This window comes from Corvus cornix, chromosome 15 (assembly GCF_000738735.6).
Source record: "Corvus cornix cornix isolate S_Up_H32 chromosome 15, ASM73873v5, whole genome shotgun sequence".
NCBI lineage: Eukaryota > Metazoa > Chordata > Aves > Passeriformes > Corvidae > Corvus > Corvus cornix.
The window spans coordinates 11,958,992-11,986,114 of record NC_046345.1 but is presented as its reverse complement, the minus strand read 5'-3'; the positions used below and the strand labels follow the sequence as shown (position 1 = coordinate 11,986,114).

The 27,123-nt window shown below is 53.2% G+C and overlaps 1 protein-coding gene across 5 annotated transcripts in view; it reads left to right on the top strand.

Moving 5' to 3' along the window:
• OSBP2 (oxysterol binding protein 2) overlaps positions 1-27,123 on the top strand; it is a 97,235-nt gene that overhangs the window by 8,891 nt on the left and 61,221 nt on the right. For all 5 annotated transcript variants that reach the window (XM_039560923.1, XM_039560922.1, XM_039560921.1 and 2 more), the window contains one exon: positions 19,981-20,189. In XM_039560923.1, coding sequence (XP_039416857.1) covers positions 19,981-20,189 — 209 coding nt within the window. The remainder of the gene's footprint in view (positions 1-19,980; positions 20,190-27,123) is intronic.

The following is a 27,123-nucleotide window of genomic DNA, read 5'->3' as shown; positions in this document are numbered from 1 at the left end:
ACTTGGAATTGTACACAACATGCAGGACCCCCTTTGGAAACTGGGGTGGTGCTCCAGTTAGCTATATCCTCTCAGGAATTGGTTAGGAGCACATATAATTTGATTGGTTTTTGGTAGCTGTGATAAGATCACAGTTCATTAGTCACAGTATTTGCTGTGTAATGTGGTTATTAATGGGTGAGCACCCTCACAGCCGGGCTGTGGGTGATGCCAAGTGGAGCAGAGAGGTCACAGGTCTGGATTTCAGAGGGACCATGACAGGCTGGAGCAGCACAGTGATGGGCAGCCCGTGATGTTCAGCAGGGGCAAACACCAGCCCTACCCTGGGGTTGCTGCTGGAAGCAGCTTTGCAGAAGAGCCCTTGGGGACAAGAAGGTGACCAGGAGTCACCAGAGGTCAGTGGTGGCTTTGGCTGCATTAGCAGAAGTGTTAAGAGAAGGGACTGTCCCCTGTGCTCTGCGTTGGGGTGCCCTGTCTGAGCTGTGGGTCTGGTTTGGGGCCCCCCAGGATGAGGCTGGAACAGAGGAGGAGACAGGATAACCCAGGTCCTTAATATCATAGAGCACATGGGAAATCCTGCACAGACACATGGAAATGTGCTGGCTTGGGAGTGAGGACTGAATGCTGGGATAGGGCTCTGGAGAGGTGCAGGGATCTCATGACTATTCCAGCTGTGGACAGGCAGGGTCCCGAGCAACCTGATCTGGATGCAGATGCTCAGAGCAGGAGGCTGGACCTGAGGCCTCCTGAGGTGCCTTCCAGACACATTTCATGGACCATTCTTTGTTTATTTGGTTTTTGACACTTTTAGTAAGTTTGCCTTCAGCTCTCTGGATGCTGATGGGGGTGAGGAAAAGCCATGTCCTGGCAATGGCTTGTCCTGTCAGTGCCAGGGGAGCCCTGGTGATTCCTGTGTCTGAACCCTTCAGGCTGTTTCACAGACCATCCTCCATTTCCATTGCACTCTGAATTGAGGGAGGAACTGCCTGACACTGGGACAGCCTGAGGACTGGCAAGCCAAATTCATGGGATTAAGCTGTGCTTTACTCCTCTATCAGGCTTTTATCTGTTAAAGCTTATTGTAAGTACAGTGTTTTGCTGGAATACTTGGGGAGGCAAAGACCCAGTGGTGTTTCTGATCCTTTTAGCAGTGGGATTGGCTTAGGAGCTGATGGACAGGAATTTTCGTATTTTTTTGCCTGTGCAGGCTCTGGGATGTCCCAGCTGGGTGCTGCCCTGGAACTGTTTTCGCAGGAACCTGCATTTTTTTTGTGGGTCAACAGAGAGTATGCGCTGGGTGAGGCATCTGCCTCTCCCTCTCTGTCCCATTCCTTTTCACCACAAGGAAAGCAGTAAAGGCTTCTGCTTCAAAGTGGAAAAACCTATGGATGCAAGCTCCATGGAAATTTAAATTTGAAAGTTGACTTGTAGAGGTCTAGAAATTTGTGCTTTGTTGCTCTGTAACAAGCCCGTTTTTCCCTCCTTACAGCTGCACACATCCAGCCTGGAATTATCACTTGTAAGTACCTTCAGAGGCTGCAGCTCTGTATCCCAGCACGGGATAAGGTCTATAATTACTGGATTGGATTGAGTTCTGCTGCACAACTGCAGCCCTAAGGTGCCTTTGCAGTGCAGGAATGAAACCTCTGTCTGCCCATAGCTGATATTCCCTGTTTTTGGAATGTTGCAGGTTAATTTAAGCACAAAGCACATGCCATGAGAACGGGATTGATCCCATCAGGATTTGTACAATTGATTTCCAAGTGCACAACACCTGAACAGGCTTAATGGTTGTGAAAGTCACGTTCTGCCAGCAGTGGAGATGGAGAGATTTAGGGAGGAATCCCTGTGGATGCTGCGGGGAGGCAGTGATGCATTTGTAGGAAGCAGTGGGATCGTGGTGAGGAGCTTCCCTCTGTCACAAGGCTGCTGTGCTGGGCCTGGGGGTGTCACACGGTCAGGCTGGGGGGGAACATAATCATAGAATCATGGAATGGCCTGGGTGGGAAGGGACCTCAAAGCCCATCCAGTGCCACCCCTGCCATGGGCAGGGACACCTCCCACTGTCCCAGGCTGCTCCAAGCCCCAATGTCCAGCCTGGCCTTGGGCACTTCCAGGGATCCAGGGACAGCCCCAGCTGCTCTGGGCACCCTGTGCCAGGGCCTGCCCACCCTCCCAGGGAACAATTCCTTCCCAATATCCCATCCAGCCCTGCCCTCTGGCAGTGGGAAGCCATTCCCTGTGTCCTGTCCCTCCATGCCTTGTCCCCAGTCCCTCTCCAGCTCTCCTGGAGCCCCTTTAGGCACTGGGACAGGGGTCTGGAGATCCATGGGGCTCTGAGGTCTTCCAGGAGCCTTCTCCTCTCCAAGCTGAACAATCCTAATTCTTTTAGCCTTAATGTAGTGAGGTTTTAATGTTGGCAACTTGGTCCAAAATGTTTCCATGAAGATTTACAATTTCTGTAGTTTAAGGAAGGAATAATTTGTAAAGTAGCTAAAACACCAGTATTAAGTCTGGCATTGCCCTGAAGTGAGGCACAGAGGGAATTAGAGTTTTGTTTGACATATCCTTCAAATATTTATGCTGTTTTCCACTGGCTTTGTAAAGGAAATAAGTTAAATATAGTGAGCTCTTTGTCCCATGGAGCATGTACATAAACACCACTGGCAGCATAAGGTGCAGTTTTAATTTCCAAATTCAGAATATACCATTGCCATTATACCATATAATAGACCATTATACCATTAGGTTTAGTCTTGTCTTAGTTTACAGATCGGTTTATTTATGGAACTGCTGGTTTGACGTAAACCCAGCAGAGGTGCTTAAAATCCCTGTGTGGGATCAGTGCAGTCCTGTGGTGGCAGTTTGTGGGGGCACATCCTGCTGCTGCACCTTTATCCCTTAAACACAACCTCATGAGAAGCGTTTGTGCCGTGCCAGGTCTCTATAAAAAGAATCTGCTCCCGTGTGCAAGTGTTGGAGTCGGAACAGCTTAGCTTAAGTGAGCCTGGATGCGATGTGATCCCGCTCCCTCGCTTGGGAAAAGGGCATCGTGCTGCTTTTCCCTGCTCTGTGCTCCTTCATATCGTGGAATCCTGGAATGTCCTGAGTTGGGAGGGACCCACAAGGATCATCTAAGTCCAGCTCCTGGAGTATGTTCATATGGGAGGATTCCCTACAGCCTGGCTTCTGTCTCCACTTACAGCATTTTTAAAAATCTCTGATGACATAAAAATAGATACAAAAATGAAGGTTTAAACATGCTTTTCTTCCTGCAGAAGACTAAAGAAATAAAAATAGGTAGAGAAGGTAAGAAAAATGAGTTTTCAAGCAGTTTGGTGGATCTTGGGAAGAAAAGAGGAGGATGGTCACAGCTTTATTTGTCCCCTTCATGAAATCGTGCTCTGGAAACCAGCTGAGCTCTTCCTTCTCTCTTGGGACACTTCCCGTGTCCTCCCTTGCATGCTTTGGGCTCCTTTGGTGGAATCCTTCCAGCTGCTGAACCTGCCAGGGTGAGACCCCCAGGGCTGAGGGTCCTTCTGCTGGAGAGAGGGGCCATGAGTCACTTCTTGGAGTCATTCAAGGAGCACATGAATGCAGAGAGTGGCTTCTAGGCCAAACTTGGCCTTGTATCTGTTTAAATATTTGTATAAACAGGTGCTCTTCACCACATGAGAGTTTAAAACTGGAGAGCAACATTCATCTCCCTGCTGTTGGCTGGAGAAGATGAAAAGCTTTGGAAAAGCTCTGGAGAGCTGGGTTCCTTGTGGTGCTGGCTGCACTTCTGGTGTTTGTTTGTTGTCTCACACCTCACTGGGAGCGTGGATCACTGCACGGATCCTGCTGGGATGTGTGGTAAATCTCTCTGCTTCTCCTGGTTTCCCTGTTTTCCTGCACTGGCAAAGCACCCAGCCTGTGTGTGGTACCTCTCTGCTTCCTTCCTCGGGTGGGATTTATCCTGATGAGCAGCCAGAACCCTCCATTCTGTCCCAACAGTCTGGTTTTGCAGTTGTTGGAGAGGCAGGGGAAGAGGTGTTCTGTGGAAGGGAGTGTTGGATGCGGCTCTTACGGAAATGAAAGCTGCTGAGGGCTAAAAATAAACCATTCCCAGCACTGTCCCTGTGACGGGAACTGGGAGCTACTGGACACGAGCTCTTGGGGTCGGAGGGTTTTAATGTCCTCTATGAAGGTATTTTGGGACCTCCTGGCACAATGCTGCTGCTTCCCAGGAGCCTGAGCAGCTGAGGGGGTTGTGGAGTTGTCTGGCCAAGCAACGTGTAAAATTGGGGATTTTCTCATGAAAAAACAACAGCTAAAGGGTCTCCAGGAGAGCTGGAGAGGGAGTGCAAGGGCCTGGAGTGACAGGACATGAGGGAATGGCTTAAAGCTGGAAGAGGGTTGATTTAGATTGGATATTAAAAGGAAATGTTCCCTGTGAGGGTGGGCAGGCCCTGGCACAGGGTGCCCAGAGCAGCTGGGGCTGCCCCTGGATCCCTGGCAGTGTCCAAGGCCAGGTTGGACATTGGGGCTTGGAGCAGCCTGGGACAGTGGGAGGTGTCCCTGCCCATGGCAGGGGTGGCACTGGATGGGCTTTAAGATCCCTTCCCACCCAAACCATTCCATGATTCTGTCAATTGCTTATTTGCCTTTGTGCATCCAGCAGGCTGCTTTGGAAGCCCTTTGACTTCCCAGAGTGGCTGCTGGAATGGGAAGGAGTGACTTTGGATAAAGTGCTGATGCTGCTTTTGTGGATGTGAACCTTTCCTGCGTGGAGGAAAGGGGTGGGATGGCAGCTGCGTGTTCCTGGGAGCTGTGAAGGTGTCCTGTGCAGGGGGATTATGGCCAGGCTTGGCTGCAGCCAGGGGAGCACGAAGGGGATGGGAGTGAAGGGCAGGACTCAGATTGTGCTGAAACAACTCAAATATTTCTGCATTAAAACCTCTGAGCATTTATTGCACCATGCAAGTTGTCTTGCAACACAGTGCACTGAAATAACACTGAGAGTCTGGTCTGAGCATTGGGAAATTGGCTGAAAGCTGCAACTCATCCTTGTCTATGCGTGAGAGCCGTCCCTTGTGAAGGTCAATGACTTTCCCTTCTCTCTTGGCTGTTCCTGGTAACCCACAGTCAATATCCGTAGGGTTTTTGCAGAAAATGTGCAGCCCTGAACCCTGATCCCAGAGCATGTCTTGGATTACAGATTTATGGAATGGTTTTGATTGGAAGGGAATTGAAATAGCATCTTGTCCAACCCTGCCATGGCAGGGACACCTTCCACTGTCCCAGGCTGCTCCAAGCCCCAATGTCCAACCTGGCCTTGGGCACTGCCAGGGATCCAGGGACAGCCCCAGCTGCTCTGGGCACCCTGTGCCAGGGCCTGCCCACCCTCCCAGGGAACAATTCCTTCCCAATATCCCATCCAGCCCTGCCCTCTGGCACTGGGAAGCCATTCCCCCTTGTGCTGGCACTGAGGCTCAATGCAGAAGGACACTGGGTCTCACAGTGGAGCAGCTGGGATGTGCCAGGCCTGTCCCCACAGTGTTGGCCAAGATCACTTGGGCACCTGCAGGATTTGATCCAAGAGCTCCCTCAGTCCCAGTCGTGGCCCAGTAAGTGGTTAACTCTTGAATTCTGTTTTAAATAAAGCTCTTGGCATCTCCAGCAGCTGGAATGCCAGCTGCCAACATTTTTTATTTTATGGGTGGTGGTGTAAGGGATGGGAAAGGTCTTGCACTGTGCCACACTGCCCCTTGGACCTGCTGCTGACAGAACTTGCTGTGCTGCTTGCATTTCCCTCCATTTCCTCAATTCTTATGGAAAACTTGCTCTTCCCAGGATTGCTGACCTCCACACTCCTCAGGAGCGTGTTCTGCAAGGACCATCTGATCGTTTCCTGGGTGGTGGAGGTCAGGGAGGCACCCTGTATGCAGTACTCAAGTTCATGCTCCCTCCTTCTGCTCTCCAGTAGCGATTTCCTGCCCACTGGAATCTGTTCTGGAAGCAGGCAGCTGCCTCCACTGACCACTGCCCCGGGGGGGGTGACTGCTCCCAGAAGTAGGATTTGCTGATTGTAGAGCTGAGCATGGATTTGTCACGGAATAACGTTCTGGGTGGTCTCAGGAGGCTGCAGAAGCTGCTGCTCTTGGCTGGCATTGGCTGTTTGCCTTGTGCAGAGGCAGCTGCGTGTCCTGTTCAGGGAAAAGATGGAACTGGAGGAACCTCTGTCCACATCTGCACTGGACACACACCTGGAACCTGCCTCCACGCAAACCTGTAGGAAGGTGGTTGTTGAACTGAGGATTTCACAGTCAAGGGCTGAGAAGCAAGAGTTCAGATTTTAAATATGAAGTTTTATCTTTCTTCTCGTGCCTTAAAATAGAGGGAAAAAATATATTTATGCAACCATGTGGGCTTTGCATCCGGATATCTATCCTTAGGGAATACTTCATCCAGAAAGAGTTCCTGCATCTAGATATCTATCCCTGAGAAATGCCTCATCCACACAGAGATCCTGGGCTATAATTGAGCATTGTTTGAAAGCTGGCAAGAAGTCAGGAGTGCGATGACTTTAGAGTGATGTTTGAGGTCACGGACTGTAATTCATGTGCTATCTCTGAGGGAAATTTATTGGGTACTGAAAACATTAACATTGACAGTAACTTGCAGAAGAGAGAGATGCTTGCAGCATGGAAAAATTCTTGGAAGTGAGCTGTTCTACCCACCCTCAATCTCGGAAAGATGGGATAAGTCTTGTGCTTGAAGCAAATGCATCCCTAAAGTCTGCAGTCTGGAAAACCAGGATTTTTTAACCAGTCTGAATATTGTAAATGAGATGGGAATCGGTGGTTTAGGAATAAGAATTGAGTTTTAATGTTGACTCTCTGTGCCCTGTGTGCTATTATGTCCTTATGTGGTGGTGAGAAAAGATAAACACGAGTTGACTGTGGCTGATCTTTATGCTGATCATTTAACACAATTCCCAAGGGCTGAAGGACCAGTAAAAACTTGAAAGCAGACGCTGTAATGAGAAAAATGACTGCTTGAGGCTCTCATCTGCTGCAGTGCATTTATTTCTTGTGCAGTAAACAGCATTTGTCAAATGAACCTTGTGTGTGGTCATGCCTTGTTCGTTCTTGCTTAAAAATGAGCCACCGAGCACGTGAGTTAGGCCTGGCCCAGGTCCTGGGTTATCCTGATGGCTGTGGAGGTGATAGGATCTGGACCAGACCTTCCATGACTGGTGTGATATCACTGGTGTGATAAGCTCAGCAGCAGCTGAAAGTCTTGGTGAGTTTTTGCCCCAAAACCTTGGTGGGATTTTCCATGTCTGGATCTCTGGCATTTTAGTTTGGAAAGTAAAGAAAACAACAAACTAGGGTGACTGGGGGGCTTCCTCTGGCATTTTTGGAAACTCTATGTGCAGAGCCCGGCTCCCCACAGCCATTCCCAGCTCCATGTGCAGAGCCCGGCTCCCCACAGCCATTCCCAGCTCCGTGCCCAGCACCCATCTCCCACAGCCATTCCCAGCTCCGTGCCCAGCACCCATCTCCCACAGCCATTCCCAGCTCCGTGCCCAGGATCCAGCTCTCACAGCCATTCCCAGCTCCGTGCCCAGCACCCATCTCCCACAGCCATTCCCAGCTCCGTGCCCAGCACCCATCTCCCACAGCCATTCCCAGCTCCATGTGCAGAGCCCGGCTCCCCACAGCCATTCCCAACTCTGTGCCCAGGATCCATCTCCCACAGCCATTCCCAGCTCCGTGCCCAGGATCCATCTCCCACAGCCATTCCCAGCTCCGTGCCCAGGATCCATCTCCCACAGCCATTCCCAGCTCCGTGCCCAGGGTCCATCTCCCACAGCCATTCCCAGCTCCGTGCCCAGCACCCATCTCCCACAGCCATTCCCAGCTCCGTGCCCAGGGTCCATCTCCCACAGCCATTCCCAGCTCCGTGCCCAGGATCCATCTCCCACAGCCATTCCCAGCTCCGTGCCCAGGATCCATCTCCCACAGCCATTCCCAGCTCTGTGCCCAGGATCCAGCTCTCCACAGCCATTCCCAGCTCCGTGCCCAGGATCCATCTCCCACAGCCATTCCCAGCTCTGTGCCCAGCACCCATCTCCCACAGCCATTCCCAGCTCCGTGCCCAGGATCCATCTCCTACAGCCATTCCCAGCTCCGTGCCCAGGATCCATCTCCTACAGCCATTCCCAGCTCCGTGCCCAGCACCCATCTCCCACAGCCATTCCCAGCTCTGTGCCCAGCACCCATCTCCCACAGCCATTCCCAGCTCCGTGCCCAGGATCCATCTCCCCCAGCCATTCCCAGCTCTGTGCCCAGGATCCATCTCCCACAGCCATTCCCAGCTCCGTGCCCAGGATCCATCTCCCCCAGCCATTCCCAGCTCCGTGCCCAGGATCCAGCTCCCACAGCCATTCCCAGCTCTGTGCCCAGCACCCATCTCCCACAGCCATTCCCAGCTCTGTGCCCAGCACCCAGCTCCCACAGCCATTCCCAGCTCCGTGCCCAGCACCCAGCTCCCCCAGCCATTCCCAGCTCCGTGCCCAGGATCCAGCTCTCCACAGCCATTCCCAGCTCCGTGCCCAGCACCCATCTCCCACAGCCATTCCCAGCTCCGTGCCCAGGATCCAGCTCCCACAGCCATTCCCAGCTCCGTGCCCAGCACCCATCTCCCACAGCCATTCCCAGCTCTGTGCCCAGCACCCATCTCCCACAGCCATTCCCAGCTCCGTGCCCAGGATCCATCTCCCACAGCCATTCCCAGCTCTGTGCCCAGGATCCATCTCCCACAGCCATTCCCAGCTCTGTGCCCAGCACCCATCTCCCACAGCCATTCCCAGCTCCGTGCCCAGCACCCATCTCCCACAGCCATTCCCAGCTCCGTGCCCAGCACCCATCTCCCACAGCCATTCCCAGCTCCGTGCCCAGGATCCATCTCCCACAGCCATTCCCAGCTCCGTGCCCAGGATCCATCTCCCACAGCCATTCCCAGCTCTGTGCCCAGGATCCAGCTCCCACAGCCATTCCCAGCTCTGTGCCCAGAACCCAGCGCAGCAGTGGCTCTGCTGAAGCTGCTGAGCTGGTGGTTTGGTTTCTGGGCTGTGAGGGACACCAGTGTCCCTGTGCTGGCTCAGCTGCCACCAAGGACACGCTCTTAGAGCATTTCCTTCTGGTCACCTACTGAGATACTTTCCCCACGCCGAGTTCCTTTAATTCTGCTCTTGCAGGAAGGGGAGGAGTGAAAGCCCTTTTTGGGGAGCCGCAGGGTGGGAGTGAGTTCCGTGTCACACCAGCTCAGGGAGCTGCCTGTGCCCTGCAGAGCTGAGGGATGGTGGAGCAGGTGAAGCCCCAAAGCAGTGCCTCCTGGTGCTGCTTGGATGCCCATGTTTGCAGGGCTGATATCCTTATCAGCCAGGGCCACCCTGGCCTCTCCAGAGGTGCAGAGGAGATAGCACGATGTGGTGGGAGGAGTGGGAGTGCTTGCTGGTAATTTTTTTAACATTAGTGTCATGGTTTAGCATAGTTTGGGTTTTTAGTTAAAGAGGGCTCCACCAGCCACGGAAGTGATTCTTTGCAAAGAGGTGCTTACAGCTTCCTCTAGACCCGACAGAACCTATCAACTGGCTAGTTTGAATATTGGCAACTTTTTAAAGCCACTTAAGAAGCTTGACACGCCTCTGTGGTTCACATTTAAGAACGACCAGAGCCCGGGAAAGCTCTTTTGTCTTTCGGCTTTTGGACAGCTAACTGGGGGCCCGCGGTGCGGCCCAGCAGGGCCGGGCTGGGCTCTGCTTGGTGCAGCCCGGCCGGGTCGGCTGTGGTGCGGCTTGGCTGAGATCTCAGCTGCTTCTGCTCGCTGGACACCGGCACAGCCCCTCAGTGCAGGCCGGGCCGGCCGGGAGACAGCCACCCTGGAGCCCCTGCAGCCCTGCTCCCTGCAGGCAGCCCCCACAGCCCTGCTCCCTGCAGGCAGCCCCCACAGCCCTGCTCCCTGCAGGCAGCCCCCACAGCCCTGCTCCCTGCAGGCAGCCCCCACAGCCCTGCTCCGTGCAGGCAGCCCCTGCAGCCCTGCTCCGTGCAGGCAGCCCCCGCAGCCCTGCTCTGTGCAGGCAGCCCCCACAGCCTTGCTCTGTGCAGGCAGCCCCCACAGCCCTGCTCTGTGCAGGCAGCCCCCACAGCCCTGCTCCGTGCAGGCAGCCCCCGCAGCCCTGCTCCGTGCAGGCAGCCCCCACAGCTCTGCTCCATGCGGGCCAGCCCCCACAGCCCTGCTCTGTGCAGGCAGGCCCCGCAGCCCTGCTCCGTGCAGGCAGCCCCTGCAGCCCTGCTTCCTGCAGGCAGCCCCCACAGCCCTGCTCCGTGCAGGCAGGCCCCGCAGCCCTGCTCCGTGCAGGCAGCCCCTGCAGCCCTGCTTCCTGCAGGCAGCCCCGCGGCTCGGCCAGGCCCGCCCAGTGGGGCTGCTGAAATAAAATGCTACACCGAAATAAGCTCCGGCCGCCACCCGGCAGAAATTAGGTGACCAACAGCAAAAGGCAAGTTCCAGCTGTAAGGCCTGGGTGAGATGAACTCTCTTAGTGCTGTAAGATTCTCCAGGACAGATGAAGCCTGCAGACATCAATCCTCTCCTGAGTCAGAGGAGAAGGGAAGGTGAAGAACGTGAAGAAAACACCATGAAGACACCGGAGTCAGTGAAGAAGGAAGAGCTGAAACCCCGAGAGAGGAGAAAGAGGAGATGCTTCAAGCTTAAAAGCTGAAATTCTGTTGTAAAGCTCTGGTGGTGATGGACTGTGATACACCAGAGTACCCGTTGTAATTTCATGAAAGCATGGAGGGTGGAGCGTTCAAACTGCAATTGTGAGCAAAAGTATCTGTGCTGAAACAAGCAAATGTTGAAGTAGCTGTGATTTGATGATAAGCTTGAACAGAGAGAGATAAAAGTGATGAGGACCCTTTTTGCTCCCAGGGGAGAAGGGCCTCTGTTCCTGGAGATGAAGATGCTCGCAGAGATGGGTGAAGAGAACCTTTGCTTCTGAACAGCTCATCCTTACAATGGTACCCCATTAGCTCAAGACTGGACCCTCGAAAGCAGTTGTGGGAAAGCTGTTAAGTCGGGGGAAGGGACTCTCACGTGCGAGCGGAGAACCAGCCCGGGCAGCCGTCTTGCTGTGACATTGAAGCCACGAGAGAACTTCTTGTGGAGGTGTCTCCATAGCATGAGCAAGAGACTCCTCTCCCTAAGTGAACTGAACAAGGTTATTATAGAGGTGGTAAACTGACTGAAAATCCCAGGGGTTGTCTTTTTACGTTGTCAGTGGGAGAAGGGAGAAAGGTGGGGGGAGGAGAAGTGTTCTGAAGGTTTGGTCTGACTTTTTTTCCTTTCTTTTAGGTCTGTTAATAAACTTCTTTCTATTCTTTTAAGTTTTGTGCCTGCTTTGCTTTCTCCTAATTCTTATCTCACAGAAGGAAAATAAGTAAGTAATGGATATTTTGAACCAAACCACTACACTTAATTGGTGTTTCTGCCCGGTTTACGAACTGAACCTGCTACAATTAGTTGGGTTTTTTTTTCTCTCCATAAAAACCCCAACACAAAGTCTCTTTGCCAACCATATCTGCTGATATCTGCACTATGGCTTAGTTTATCTCTTGGCCACTGCTGAGGTTTCCTGGCAGAAGACCTGCACCATGCACACGAGAGAGGCAGAAATGTGGTATAAAAGCCAATCCTGGAGGTGTGCAGCGGGATGGGCTGATTTTAGGGTATCCTTGTGTTTGGGGTGGGAGTCTTGTCAGTGGGAGCACTGCAGAAACAACATTGAGGAATGAGGGGAAGGGAACTGTGCCTTTTGCTGTGATTCTGATTTTGGCAGGGAAAGCTTTTTGAGGTCTGTGTGCATTTGTGCAGGTTTTACGCAGATTTTTTAGGGAATGAGCCCCTGTACTTGACACCCAGCTCAGATATGTTGTAATTGGGAGGTGCTTGCTCTGCTCCTCGGCCACCCAGCAGCTCTACCTCAATTTTATTTAGGAAAAGAGGTGAGGGGTAGCCTGGGTGTTGTTTTCAGAGCCCCTTCAGCTTGGCAGTGTTGGTTTTCCTGCCCACCCGTGCACTTCACCAGCAGGAAGTGTTCTGATGGAACTCTCTCCCATCGGAGATGCTTCTGACCAGGAGGTGCTGGTGTTGGCAAAACGTGCTCCTGGGATGTTGCATGGAACCTTCCTGGCAGGCAGTGCCAGGCCCTACACTGTGGCTTTGAGGGAGTTTGTCTGACAAATTTGCTGCCCTGAGCTCCTCTGGAAGCTTTTTCCCTCTCTGAAGCACAGAGACAAGGGCTGTTTGTAAATGATCTGGAGCAGAAGGCATCTTCCAGGTTTTCCCTTGTCCCTTCACTGGGGTGAGTATTGCAGCCAAATCAGAGTGGAAAAGCACTGGAGAAAGGAGTGGGAATTCCAGATCGCTGTGCTTACTGCTTGCTTACGGAAGAGCTCTATGGCCAAGTCTTCCTTAAATCCATGCTTGGGTGGTGTCGCTGAGGCTCTTTGGTGTTGGGTCGTAGCGTGGGCAGGGGTTTGTCCCAGAAGTCAGCTTGGGAAGCTGCTGGATAAGTGGTGGGGGAATATTCCCGTGATCTGTGGAGGTGGTGAGTACCCAAGCTGCAGACATCCGTCAGGCTGGTGAGGATTGCAGCCAGGATTGCATCCCTCTGGTTGACAGGGATTGCAGCCAGGATTGCATCCCTCTGGCTGGTGAGGATTGCAGCCAGGATTGCAGCCAGGATTGCATCCCTCTGGCTGGTGAGGACTGCAGCCAGGATTGCAGCCAGGATTGCATCCCTCTGGCTGGTGAGGATTGCAGCCAGGATTGCAGGCTTTTCCTTAACCCTAATCATTCCCAATCTGTGCCCATCCTGACTGCAGCCAGTTGCAGATTAGTTGGCCTTTAAATGGAACTAAATCGTGTGTTTTTACAGCAATCTCAGCCCAACACTTGCCATGTGCTTGTTTGGGGTCGGTTTGTGCTTCCTTGGGTTTTGGGGAAGGCAAAAAGAGGAAGGAAAGGGATTATCTGAGCTGTTTGTCACATGGAGCTTGTGGTTTGTGAGAGCCCTGCTGAACCAGCTGTGATGTGCTGAACTCACTGGGAAAACACCTCTGGAGCCACGTGCCTGCTTCCCCTTGGATATTTGAGTTCTGGGATTGAGTTGTCATAAACCCGCTTTTTCCTTGAACCTGGGGAGAGTAATAGCCCCAAGAGGGTTGGTTTCAGTGTTCTGTGCCCTGACTTCAGGCATGTGAGCTCAAATTCAAGTGCTTTTTGGGATTTCTCACGCCTTAAAGGGATGTAGAGATTTCACTGGCTTTAAACCCCCAATAACTGAACAAAGGACGTGGGAAATCTCAGTTTATTGGGAAATGTGCCTTGCAGCACTTGTGCAGGTGGGCTCGTTGTATCTAATAGTTCAAGGATTGAGTGTGGGGTGGGGGTGACAGGGAATTCAAGCACCAGATGTGGGCATGGATGCTCTGGAAGCAGGAGCTGAGCCATGAGGGAGCTGTTGTGCTGCGCGGGTGACGCCGGGAGGGGGTGGTGGCACAACAGCCTTTTGTTGCCAATGAGCAATGGGGAATGCAGATCCTGTCCCTGAGCCCTGTGGGAATGCTGTGAAGCATGGGAGAGCTCAACCCAACCCAGATAGCCTTGGTAGACTCTGGATTCTGCGTGGAAATCCTTGTGCTTGGCCTGCATCCTGTGGGAAGAGCGAGCTGTGCTGCTCAGGCACAGCAGGGACTCGGGGCTGTGACATCTCTTGTGTGCTGCCTCCCACTCTCAGGAAGGAAATAGAATACTGTCCCCAGCTACTGAATTGTCCAATTCTGCCTGGTTTGTTCCCTGTCCTTGATTTCTCTCCTTCCCTCTGCCTGCAGCAGTCCTTGCACCTGGCTCCAAAGGGCATTTCCCAGTTAGGCCACGGGTATAAATATTCCTCTATGGCTGCAGAGCCATTAATGTTACAATATTTTCCAGTATGATGAGGAAATGAAATTTATAAACTGGTTTCTACTTAATCCATAAAAGAAACAGTAGAAAAAACAGGTCTTAATCTCTGAGTCTGGAGAGGTCAGTGGCGTAAGAAGCAGTGAGGGTGTCACAGAACCATGGAATGGTTTGGGTTGGAAGGGACCTTAAAGCTCCTCCAGTCCCACCCTTGCCGTGGGCAGGGACACCTCCCACTGTCCCAGGCTGCTCCAAGCCCCAATGTCCAACCTGGCCTTGGGCACTGCCAGGGATCCAGGGGCAGCCCCAGCTGCTCTGGGCACCCTGTGCCAGGGCCTGCCCACCCTCACAAGAGAGGATTTCTTTCCAATATCCCATCTAATCCTGCCCCTCTCCAAGGAAAGCCATTCCCCCTTGTCCCTCTGGGTCCTGGTCCAAAGCCCCTCTCTGTGTGCTTTATGAAGCTGTTGGGTTTGTGCTGTGGGGAAGTGTGTTGGCTCCTGGCTATGCTTGATTGGGTTTTGGGTGTGATCTGCAGCAGTGCAGGAGCTTGGATTTGTGATTCTGTTGAGGTCTGACAGCCAAAGAGTATTTCTGAGCTCCAAATACAGTGTGGTGGAAGAGCTCACTGGGGAAGTCCCTCGATGTGTCCATTTGCCAGCTCCAGGGATGAACCTGGGATTGGTGTCCAGCTTCATCCCACATGTGTAGTGACAGTGCTGCTGTGAGGTCTCTGTACCTCACAACCAGACACTCAAAGCCCACCCCAAACAATTTCACTCTCTTCCCTGACAGTTTGTGACTTCCCCTTCTCAAACTCGTCAGATGTTTCTTATTTTCTCCTTGAATCCTTCCTGAGGGAGGAGGAGCTGGGAGCATCCCTGTTGGCTCTGCCCCGTGCTGTGTTGGCCATCCAGCTGAAGTGTGGGACCCACAGGAACCTGTCTGATTGTACAGGGGAGGCTGTTGCTGGATCTACACTCAACCCCCAAACTTGGACGGCAAAACTTCCTTGGAAAACAACTTAAATAACTATGTAAGGGAAGGAAAAAACCCCGAGATTGTGCAGCAACAGCAGGAGATTTTTCTGGAAATGCTGTTTAAATTGGGAAATATTCGCTGGGTAAACAGTGCCCAGGGAGCTGAGTGGTGCCCTGCAAATGGTCTGGTGTGGCTGCTGGTGCCTCCTGCCTGTTCCAGAGCTCCCAGCAGGTCCCTGTTGGAGCACTCGGTGCTGCTTTCCCAAGGGAAGGCTGAGTCAGAGGCTGCTCATGAGCCATTCTGGATCCTTCTGAGCCGTGCTGGCTCCTGGATAACGCTGGGGTGAAGTCCCTTGAGTGTGTGGTTGGACACTGGGGGGTTCAGATGCAGCCTCTGAACCCCTCAGTGCCCAGATTTCACTGGTTGTGATGTAACAGCAGAGAGTGAAAGCCCAGGTTGAAGGAGACACTGTGATAAGGAGGACAAAACCTCCTGAGTCTTTAGGAGTCTCTCCTGCTCACCTTGTGCTTCTCTGAGCCTGTCCTGGGGAGCTGGCTGAGTGTGAGCTCTGCAGTGACCTACATTTACGCCAGGAGCCAGTGACAGGAGGGGAATTCAGCATGTGGACAGGCTGGGAGAGCTGAGGGTGTTCACCTGGAGAGGAGAAGGCTCCAAGGAGACCTCAGAGCCCCTTGCAGGGCCTAAAGGGGCTCCAGGAAAGCTGGAGAGGGACTGGGGACAAGGGCATGGAAGGACAGGACACAGGGAATGGCTTCCCAGTGCCAGAGGGCAGGGCTGGATGGGATATTGGGAAGATACTGTGAGGGTGGGCAGGCCCAGAGCAGCTGTGGCTGCCCCTGGATCCCTGGCAGTGTCCAAGGCCAGGTTGGACACTGGGGCTTGGAGCAGCCTGGGACAGTGGGAGGTGTCCCTGCCGTGGCAGGGGTGGCACTGGATGGGCTTTAAGGTTCCTTCCCAACCCAACCCATTCCATAATTCTGTGATGTAGAATCAGGTGTGCTGGTTTCTGAGGCTGATAGCAGAGCAATGGTTTTGAGATAGTCAGGGAAATCTGTAGGACGAGAGCGTGAGTGTATTTTGGGATATAACTCAAACTGTATTTGGATTTCCCTGTGGAGGTGCCTTAGAACAGGGGCGATACTGGAAACTGGCCTTGCCAGCTTCGAAGGGAAGCCTCAGCTCAGTGCTTGTGTAGCTCCCTGCCGGGGTTTAGGTGGATAATCCAGTTTGGAGACCTGTCCCTCACCACCCCAAGTGTTGCTGGCACCCTTGGGAAGCCGGGACAGAAGGCTGCAAGGTCCCTCCAGGTGTCACACCCGCCCTGCTGAACGGGGGCAGCTGTTGAGCTGCCAGGATTGCAGGAATGCTCTGGTCCCAGGGCTGCTGGGAGCTCCCTGACCTCCTGTGGCTGCTGAGGCTGGAATTCTGCTGTGCCTGGGACGCAGGTTCAGCCTCGGTTCCCTGCTGGGTTCCTCTGCCTGATCCTGTTGGAGCTGTCAGACAAGAAGTTGGGTTTTAGGAGGGACAAGACTACCCAGAATGGTGTGGAGCCTTGCTGGTGGAAAGGAAACTTGAAGAGAAATTCCGTGGTCATCCCTTGTGCTTGTTAAGTGTTGGGAGCAGAGTGTGAGCTGGGGTTGTTCATTCCTTGCTGCGTCCAGTATTAACTTCCAGCAGAGCCACACGGTTATAATTACAAATTCTGTATAAGCAGCATCTTCCCAGCATCCAGAGCTCAATCTCTGGCTGGTGGGATATCACCAAAACCACAGCTGTGGAGCTGGCAGACAAAAACCATTTTATTATCTCCTTTTTTCACCTTCTTCTCTTTGCTCTGTAGATAAACCTGTCCTGTGACCCCTTACAGGGAGGTTTGTTGTTTATATCCAGGGAGATTTGGTACAGTTGTTAAAAATCGGGAGCATCTTTCTCCTGCACAGCCCTGGCATGCTGAGCAGCCTCCTGGAGCTCAAGTGTCCCTTCAGAACTGGGAAGCAGGTCTTTAACTTATAATTTGCTGCTCTTTTATGGCACTGCAGCGTGTAGCTGCTCTGTCAGGCTGCAGAATCCAAGTCACTGAAATTCAGACTCCAGGAGTTTTAGACTGAAGCCCTTTTAAGGAACTGATACTGTAAATTGTCTTGTCAAGCTCTCTGTGTTTAGATTTGTGGTGTTAAGGAGCTGAAGCAGCTTTTTCAGTTTTAAAAAAAAGGGAGAAATGCTATAAATAATACTTTAAAAAGAAAATCTTTGAAGATTTTTGCAAAATCTGTCATTGTGAGGGGCTGGGATACAAGAGCTGTGCTGGGCTGGTGGGTAGGGTGGGTGATGGTGATGCCAGAATTTTCACCAGTCTGAAATTTCTATGACTGTGTTGAAATAAAAAAGGAAAATGTATATTCAGAGCAGTAACATCTGCTGGCTTGGACAAAATCCATGTGGGAATTGGGACCTGTGCATCCAGAAGAGGTTCAACAGCTGAAATAGGGTCTTGCTGGCATCGTGGTAAAGGATATCCATGGTTTTAGAGTAAGGAATCTCCTCTCTGATGATCTTAGCACATCCATAACAGCCTTGGTCTTGCCACAAGCCTGATTTTGGGGAGAATCCATGACATCTGTCCATGATTCCTGGCCTGCTCTGTCTGGAGCCAGGTGCTCGGGCTGGACAGTGTTGCCTTGGGCTGATCACTCCAGGCTTCCATGGAGCATGTCCTGTTGCTTTGGGGATCTTGCTGCTGGGAGAAGGGATATATTGATGTTGATATGATGATGTTTGCTGTCCCCTGGCTGGGTGGGTGGGTGCTTTAGTCCTCCCTGTGGTATTTTGGGATATTTTTTCTCTTTGGTGTGTCCTGGCCAGGACTCTCTCCAAGGCTGTCATTCCCCCCCAGCCTCCCATGCACAGCTCTAATTCTGGCTTTCCGAGGGCGAATCCCGGCAGTTTTTGCTCCCTCGCAGAGTTAAAAAATCCCGGAGGCTCAGCTGCCTCCACCTCTGTGTGCTCCATGTCCACGTTTAACCTCTCTCAGCCAGGTGCTGTCCATTACTGCGGGAAGGGGAGAACCGGGAAAACTGTTGGGATCACCTTATGCAAGAGCCGAGTGCGAGCGGTGAATAAGCAGATGCAGCTGGCCAGGAGGGCTCTGAAGGGCACCTCTGCTTCTTTGCCTGTGTTTGGACACGGGAGATTGCAGTTGGCTCCAGGCTGGGTCAGGTGCCTGCCTCGTATGTGGGTGCTGATTGATAGGAATTGATTTCCCATGCAGATTGGCATGGGAAGGGAGCTCGGAGAGCAGCATCCCAGTCGCCTTGGGTGGGAGAGCGAGGCTGTTGGAACGTCTGCAGTTGATTTAGTGCAGTCACCTTGGAGACCTTTGCTGTGTGGAGAAGAGACGATGATTTTAGCAGCTCTGTCGAGATGGGAAGGGATCCGTCCTAGGAACGCAGCATGTGCTGCAGCGTGAAAGGATGACTTGGGAATGAAAACTGGGGCTTGATTCCTTTGAGGCCAACTCACCCCCCCCGCAAAAAGTGTAACCACGCTGTGCACTGGGTCTGAACTTACCCTGTGGTGCTGAGAGACACGAACTGTAAGTCTTTAGGAGGCACCAGGAGGATTTCATGTCCACATGTTGAGCTTGGATGTGGCTCTGGGATAAATCTGTCCCACAAAGCAGTGTCAGGGTTGAGCAGGTGAGAGATGTCCTTGAGATGTTTGGGGGCTTTGGGGATTTGAGTTCATGGTCAGGCAGAGTGGCTTCCTTCTGTGTAACAAGCAACCTCAGGAAACAGGTTGGCAGTGGGTATCCCTGGATTGCTGCCCATTCTTCCCGGGGAGGGACCATATCTCCATCCCATAATGAACTTGATCACCAACACTGAGAGCAGCTCTAGGCTGTGCCTGTAAAACCTCTCTCAACACACCAACAGACTCCTGTGCTGTGATGTTCTTAAGGAATTTGAGTCATGGAGGTTGGAAAAGCCCTCTGAGATCACTGAGGTCAACCATTAACCCAGCACTGCCAAGGCCACCACTGACCCCTGTCCCCAAGTGCCACATCAACACATTTTTTTGAACACTTCCAGGATGGGAACTCCAGCACTGCCCTGGGCAGTCTGTTCCAATGCTTGACCACCCTTTCCATGAAGAAATGTCCCCAACATCCGACCTGCCCCTCCCCAGCCCAGCCTGAGGCCGTTCCCTCTCCTCCTGTCCCTGTTCCCTGCGAGCAGAGCCCGACCCCCCCGGCTGCCCCCTCCTGTCAGGGACTTGTGCAGAGCCACAAGGTCCCCCCTGAGCCTCCTTTGCTCCAGGCTGAGCCCCTTTCCCAGCTCCCTCAGCCGCTCCTGGGGCTCCAGCCCCTTCCCAGCTCCGTTCCCTTCCCTGGACACGCTCCAGCCCCTCCAGGTCTCTCTTGTCAGGAGGGTCCCAGAGCTGCCCCAGCACTGGAGGTGCCCCAGCAGTGCCAGCACAGGGGACGGGCCCTGCCCTGCTCCTGCTGCCACCCCAGGGCTGGGACATGGGAGGTCTAAGCACACTTAGACAAAAAACAATGATGGAAGGGAGAGGGTATAAAGAGCCACAAAATGCTGGATTCTGGAGGTGGGGCAGCTGGGAGAAGGGAGAAAAGCAGCATTGGAAATGAGATGAGAGAAGAGAGCCAGTGGTGTGTAGTTGGTAACTTTGCTTTTAGAGCAGCCAGAAGCAGTGGACGCAGTGGGATGTGAATGTGTAAGGAATGATGGGGTGTTGCTCCTCCAAGGGAACAAGCTCCATCTAAACACCTCAGCCTGGCCTTGTTTCTCCGTTTGAGGACCTTGTTCAGCTTTAGTGACTTGGGCGTGAGTACTGCCAGCTCAGGATGTCTCCACAGGTCTGTGCTGTGCAGGAGGGTGCCTGGGAGGTGTTTTGGGGTCAGGTACAGGGGCACTGACACTTGCTTGTCCCTCTGTTCCCGTGCAGGACACAGGCGGAGATGGCCCACACGTGCCGGGGCACCATCAACCTGTCCACGGCCCACATCGACACCGAGGACTCGTGCAACATCGTGCTGTCCAACGGGGGCAGGACCTACCACCTGAAGGCCAACTCGGAGGTGGAGAGGCAGCGCTGGGTCACGGCCCTGGAGCTGGCCAAGGCCAAGGCCATCCGCATGCGGAACAACCAGTCAGGTACGGGGCACCTGATGTGCAGCCAGAGCCTCCCAGTTCCTCCTGGTCAGCCACTCCTCTGTGCCTGTTAAATGGTGCAGAACCCACCCAGATACGGTTTCATGCAGAGCTGGAAGTTGCTGATGGTCTCCCAGGAACACAAAGGGTTGGACACAGCCCTGCTGCACCCATTGTCATCTCAGCTGCCTGGGCAGCTCTGAGCAGGTCTTTAAAGCCGTGGGAATGGCTGTAAATTGTGGAGAGCCAGTAACAATGGGCTGATGGTGCTGCTTCTGGAGGGCAGGATGATGTGTCTTTCTCCTGAAGACTTCGTGCTGGGAATGCTGCAAACGCCGTGCTCAGAGGCCTGGGAACACCACATGGGTGGTGTTCCATAGCTTGGGGAGGTTTGGTGGATGAATGACACAGATATTTAGTTGAGCTGTTTCTCTCTGTGTGCGTTGCTCCTTCTGCCCCTTTGTTGTGGTGTTTGTTGGAGTAGTTTTGGGACAGCTACACTTTGTAAAGCTGTCAGAGCCCTGTGCCTGCTCCACAGCTCCTCCCCAGAGTGACATTGTTTCTGCTCTGTAATGGGTCAGTGAGAGGCTTGACAAACAGAATGTTTTAGAAATATTTCAGTAATTCTGTGATTCTGTATTTCAATGTTTATAACTCTTCTGGGATTAACATCGGGTTTTCTTCCACAAGCAAGCACAGCTTCAAGCTGCAGTAAACAAACCTCAGAAATGGAAAAGAGAAGGCTCCAGGGAGACCTTAAAGCCCCTTCCAGTGCCTGAAGGAGCTTCAAGAGAGCTGGAGAGGGACTTGGGACAAGGGCCTGGAGGGACAGGACACAGGGAGTGACTTCCCAGTGCCAGAGGGCAGGGCTGGATGGGATTTTGGGAAGGAATTGTTCCCTGGGAGGGTGGGCAGGCCCTGGCACAGGGTGCCCAGAGCAGCTGTGGCTGCCCCTGGATCCCTGGAAGTGTCCAAGGCCAGGTTGAGTGGGGCTTGGAGGGGATAGAGAGGTTGAACTAGATGATACTTCAAAGTCCCATCCAACCCAAACCACTCTGTGATTCTAAGTGCTGTGAACTCTCTGTTCCTTAAAATTCCATCTCTGGAGTATGCACATACTGACAGGGAGCCCAGCTGACCCAGGAGAAGGTGGAAGTTTCTGGGCATGCTTGTTTAGCCAGGCAGGGTGGGACACTGTGCTGGTCCTGGCTGCAGTGAGCTGGCTATGGGGGCTGTCACGTCCTTCAGCTGGGTGGGTGTGTGGGAAAGGATCTCCTGGAAAGGTGGATGTGAGGAGAAGGATCTCCTGGAAAGGTGGATGTGAGGAGAAGGATCTCCTGGAAAGGGGATGTGTGGAGAAGGATCTCCTGGAAAGGTGGATGTGAGGAGAAGGATCTCCTGGAGAGGGGATGTGTGGAGAAGGATCTCCTGGAGAGGGAAGTGTGTGGAGAAGGATCTCCTGGAGAGGAGGGTGTGTGGAGAAGGATCTCCTGGAAAGGGGATGTGTGGAGAAGGATCTCCTGGAGAGGGGGGTGTGTGGAGAAGGATCTCCTGGAGAGGGGGGTGTGTGGAGAAGGATCTCCTGGAGAGGGGATGTGTGGAGAAGGATCTCCTGGAAAGGGGATGTGTGGAGAAGGATCTCCTGGAAAGGGGATGTGTGGAGAAGGATCTCCTGGAGAGGAGGGTGTGTGGAGAAGGATCTCCTGGAGAGGAGGGTGTGTGGAGAAGGATCTCCTGGAAAGGGGATGTGTGGAGAAGGATCTCCTGGAGAGGAGGGTGTGTGGAGAAGGATCTCCTGGAAAGGGGGTGTGTGGAGAAGGATCTCCTGGAAAGGGGGTGTGTGGAGAAGGATCTCCTGGAGAGGGGATGTGTGGCTTTACCTTCCCTTTGGGGCCGTGGGGCTGTGGCAGCGCTGGGTCAGTGTGGAGCGGCTGTGGGGGGCTGTCAGCCACGCTGCCTCCCGAGTCAGGCACAACTCTTTGGGTTTGTGTCTTCCCATAGAAACAGCAAATGCAGAGCCTGGCTGTCCTGAGGCTGCGGCTGTGCCCAGCTCCCGGCCCTGGCTCCGGCAGGCTCCGGGGTGAGGGCAGTGCTGCTGCCGTGGCTGTGCTGACTCAGCTCTGATCCAGGCCATGGAGCTGATGGGAGAGAAGATCCATGCCACACTCCTGCTTTTCCAGGCTTTCCTGATCTGATCAGAGAGGATAAGACCCTGTAATTGGGTGCTGAATCCTTGTGCTGTGGAGGTATAGCTGAGCACATCAGTGAATTATTTTATGCCTTGATGTTCACCTGGCTGCTGGTTTGTCCCAATTAGAGATCTTTAAATTACAGTAAAGGGTGGCTGTGTGTAAGGTTTGGCTGTTTGGCTTGAATCAAAATAGAATTCCTCCAGTTGTGCCCCTGTGAGCACTGGGGTGGATGTTTACAAGTAAAGGGGAGAGGTTCTGGATTTGCTGTAGAAGTCCCCAGCCTTTTGAGTATGCTCATGTGTGGAATTGTTTGAGTTGCCTCCTCGTATCCTGAGTGATCCCCAAAACCTGTGTGTTCCCCAGGCTGCTCTGCGGAGCCCAGGTGGGCTCCAGTGGGTGCAAAGGGTGGTGAGCAGCTGGATGGATTTGTGCCCTCAAGGAGGAGCATCCGTGCCTCTGGGAGGCTGGAAGGTGGGAAGAGGGTTACAGGGGGCAGGTGAGGTGGGCAGAGGAGCAGGTTTATGTCTGATGCTGCCTGTCCTTCTGGGAAAGGACACAAGGAACATTCTTACGGCCATCTCTGCTCATGGACACTGCCTGCTGCCCTGCCTGCTGCAGTGGCCAGGGCCTCCCCACCCTCACTGGCAGGAGTTTCTTCCCAATCTCCCATCCAGCCCTGCCCTCTGGCAGTGGGAAGCCATTCCCTGTGTCCTGTCCCTCCATGCCTTGTCCTCAGTCCCTCTCCAGCTCTCCTGGAGCCCCTTTAGGCCCTGGAAGAGGCTCGGAGCTCTCCCTGGAGCCTTCTTCTCTCCAGGTGAGCACCCCCAGCTCTCCCAGCCTGGCTCCAGAGCAGAGGGGCTCCAGCCCTGGGAGCATCTCTGTGGCCTCCTCTGGACTCCTCCAGCAGCTCCAGATGCTTCCTGTGCTGGGCCCCAGGGCTGGGGCAGCTCTGCAGGTGGGGTCTCACCTGAGCAGGGCAAAGGGGCAGAATCCCCCCTCCCCCTGCTGCCCACGCTGAAGGATCAGCCCAGGGCTTAGGGGCTTTCAGAGCTGGGGCATGGCCACCCCTCAGCCATCAGCCTCAAAGTCCTTGTCCCCAGGGCTGCTCTCAAGGAGTTCTGCTCCCAGTCTGCGCTCATGGCTGGGATTGCCCTGATCTGCATGCAGGACCTGGCATTTGGACTTGTTGAACCTTGTGGGGTTCTCCTGGGCCCTCTCCAGCTTTCCACACCCATGGATGTTCCCATCCTTCTGTTGTGTCAACTGCACTGCTCAGCCTCGAGTCACCCAGAAACCTGCTGGAGCCTGAGCTGGGATTCTCCATTTGCTGTTTTTGCAGGAATCAGTGATCCCTCCGTGCTGTCAGGGTGTTTGAGATTCGATGGGAAATTTGATGGGTAAAAGGACTAGTAAATGGGGATAACACTGCACATATCTTCACTGCTGGGTCACCATTTTGGGGTGGATGAAAAGGGTCTTTCCCCCAGGAGTTCTCCTGAATTAAACAGCTGTGGAAGTGTTTTTAACTCGGCTGCTGGCTGGAGCTGTGCACCCCCAGGGACCATTTCACAGGACTGCTTTCCAAGTCTGTTTTTAACAGCAAAACCTGTCCCCAAACCAGGTATGGGATGGGAGACTTTGCTGGTCTGTGTGTGAGGGAGCTCTGGTTTCCCCTCTGCCCACTGTGCAGGCAGGAATATTTTGGTAACAAGCTGTGACCTGGGATGTTGGTACTGAGAGATGTGACCTGAGCTCCCTGTCCTCATCCTGCTTCCCAGGGAGAAACCTGCCCGGGGATTCCGGGCGGATTAGTGGCAGAAAGTGAGAGCGGAGCCGAGCTGCTGGTTTAGCTCTCTCCTCAGTTACCACGTGTGCTTAATTGCTCTAAAACACTGCAGAGTGTGGCAGGAGCACAGGACAGTCCCAGACCAGACTCAGCTCAGCCAAACCTGGCATTCCTGTTTTTAGGTGGGATTGCAAAGTGTTGGTAAAGTTGTAGTAAACTCGATTTCTCCTCATCCAGTTCCATCACCTGCTTTTATCAGTGCTGGGTGTGGCCCTGTGCTGTTACCTGGCCTGAAAATCAGATTTCTGTATTCACCCTCTGTATGTGGTGACTGTGGTTGGTGGATTTTCTTTGAACAAATATAAAAATAGATATAAAACTATCCTTTCTTTTTAGAGCAGTATCATGACATCCAGGAATTGTATGAGTGCTGAATAGATGAGGATTGTTTTCTTGGCTCTGTGATAAGGGGATCTTTGGAAAAGTGTGCAAAGGAAGGGTGGAAATCTGTCCCTGGTGTTTTAAGCTCCAGGAAAACTCCCCAAAATGGACTTGGGCTGCTTGCAAAGGGAGTTAGTGACTCCTTTTGGCTCCCTGCTCGGGGATTCCTGGGAGGAGAGGGGGTGAGAGCTGTGTTGTGATTCCAGTGCTCGCCTGGTCAGAGCAGATTGCAGGCTGACAGAAGGTGATTTTGGTGTTCATGGTGCTGAAATCCAGGAGTTCACTGGAGAGGTCAGTGCTGGTGTCTGTGCCAAGAACAACTCACCTGCCAACCACTCTCAGAGGTGTCTGGTTCCTTTGGCTGAGGCTGGAGTCAGTGCAACAGAAAAACTGGGAATTGATAATCAGAGTAGAAAAGAGGGAATGCAGGTTTGCTCCCAGTGCTGCTGTGATCTTTTCCATGGAGATGCCCTGAAAACCCAAACAACTAAACAGGCACAAGATTAACCAGAGAAACAAAACCTTCTCCAACAAGGGAAGGAGGATGATGGAAAGGAAATACTTCATGGGAGAAGGACAGCTGACGGTGCCACATGGTGATGGTCAGTGGTGCAGAAAATGTGCTGCAGCCCCAGGAGTGGCTGAGGGAGCTGGGAAAGGGGCTCAGCCTGGAGCAAAGGAGGCTCAGGGGGGACCTTGTGGCTCTGCACAAGTCCCTGACAGGAGGGGGCAGCCGGGGGGGTCGGGCTCTGCTGGCAGGGAACAGGGACAGGAGGAGAGGGAACGGCCTCAGGCTGGGCTGGGGAGGGGCAGGGTGGATGTTGGGAACATTTCTTCATGGGCAGGGCTGTCCAGCCCTGGCACAGCTGCCCAGGGCAGTGCTGGAGTCCCCATCCCTGCAGGGATTTAACAGCCACGTGGATGTGGCACTTGGGGACAGGGGTCAGTGGTAGATTGCCAGCCCTGGCAGTGCTGGATTGATGGTTGGACTTGATCTTAAAGGTCTTTTCCAACCTCAGCAATTCTGTGACTGAGTCTAGGAGAAGTTGGGGACAAGTGCTTATAGCAAGAAGAAGGAGGGGATTAACAGGTCATAGGTTTAAATGGAGCAGGAATAATTAATATTTTGTAGAACACCCAATTAAATGGTGGCACTTGCTGCCAGGAGCCAGAAAATCCAGGGAGACTCAACAGATTTGGGCACAGTGTCATCCCTTGGGGTACAAGCTGTAACTGTGTATGCAGTGTGACCTGGGGGCTCCTCAGGCAGCACAGCTCCGAAAGTGAAGGATCAGTGCCCAGAGGAACCACTGCCTGTGCCCTGTCCCAGTATCCTGTTTCCAAAATACCAGCTGCAGTTTGCTTGCTGGGGAAGAGATGGAATTTCCTGGGTGTTTGGGCTGACCTTGTGCTACCATCCCGGGGAGGATTGACTCTGAAACCAACACCCTGTGGTGTGGGTCAGGGATCTGGGATAATGGGGTTTGACTGCTTGGGTTACCTGGTTATTCTTCCTGACTTAATCCGTTGTTTTCTTCTTGGAAAACAGAGAGCAATTGCTTTTGGGGGCTTTCTGTGGACTGCAGGAGGGTGGGAGCTCCAAGCAGGGGAAGGAGGAGGGTTGGTTGTTCTGATCCCTCTGCTGTGGTCCTGGGGTGAGTTCCTGTTGCAGCAGAGTGGAAAGGGAGAATCCAGCTCTGGAGAGGGACACTGGAGCTGTAGGGATCCCACTGCAGGGGTGGGGTGGGCAAGGGGCAGCTCAACCCAGCAGGAGTTCCCCTTCAGCATCCCAGGTCCAGCACTTATGGCAGCATTAAAAAATAGCCATAATTAATTATTCCTCAGCTTTCCCTTTAATCACTCCATTGATAATGTCACTTTTGTTGCTCTGCTCATTTTAGCTGGTTTTTGTCCTTTTTCCAAGGCAGGGGTTTGTTTGCAAAAGCCATTTTGACTTGGGCCTGTGACACTGCAAAGCATCTGGCACCTTCCCTGTCCCACCCCATGAATTATCCCCTTGTGCTCCGCCCTGGCCTCACAGAAGCTCCTGGCCAGGTGGCCTTGGCTTGTGGCTGTGCTGGGGTTGTGGCAGGATGGGACAATCCGTGTCATTGTTGTCCCAGCTCATGGCTGGCTGTACCAGTCCTGCTATTCCCAGCTCTTTGACAGCAGCATTCCCTTCTCCCCTCCTCCCTGTGAGTCTCCCCGGCACTGTGAGCTGTTTTCCCTGTGCTCGAGGGCTCGTGCCTGGAGGCACCGGCTGCCAGCGCTGTCACCTTGCTCTTCTAATTGTCTTTTTATCCTTGGACTCTGGATTTTCCCAGGCTGTTGTTAACTATGCCAGGAGCTGCTGCCGTGGGAAATAGAATTGACAGTGCTGCTGATGGAGTTGTTTGCTTGGATTTCCCACTCCTGATGATTCCTGTCTCCTCTCAGTGCCTTCTTCACTTTCTTCTGTTCCCTCCTGCAGCTGGCTCCCCAGTTTCCCATTGGATTGGGGTGGGTTGGTCCACCTGCA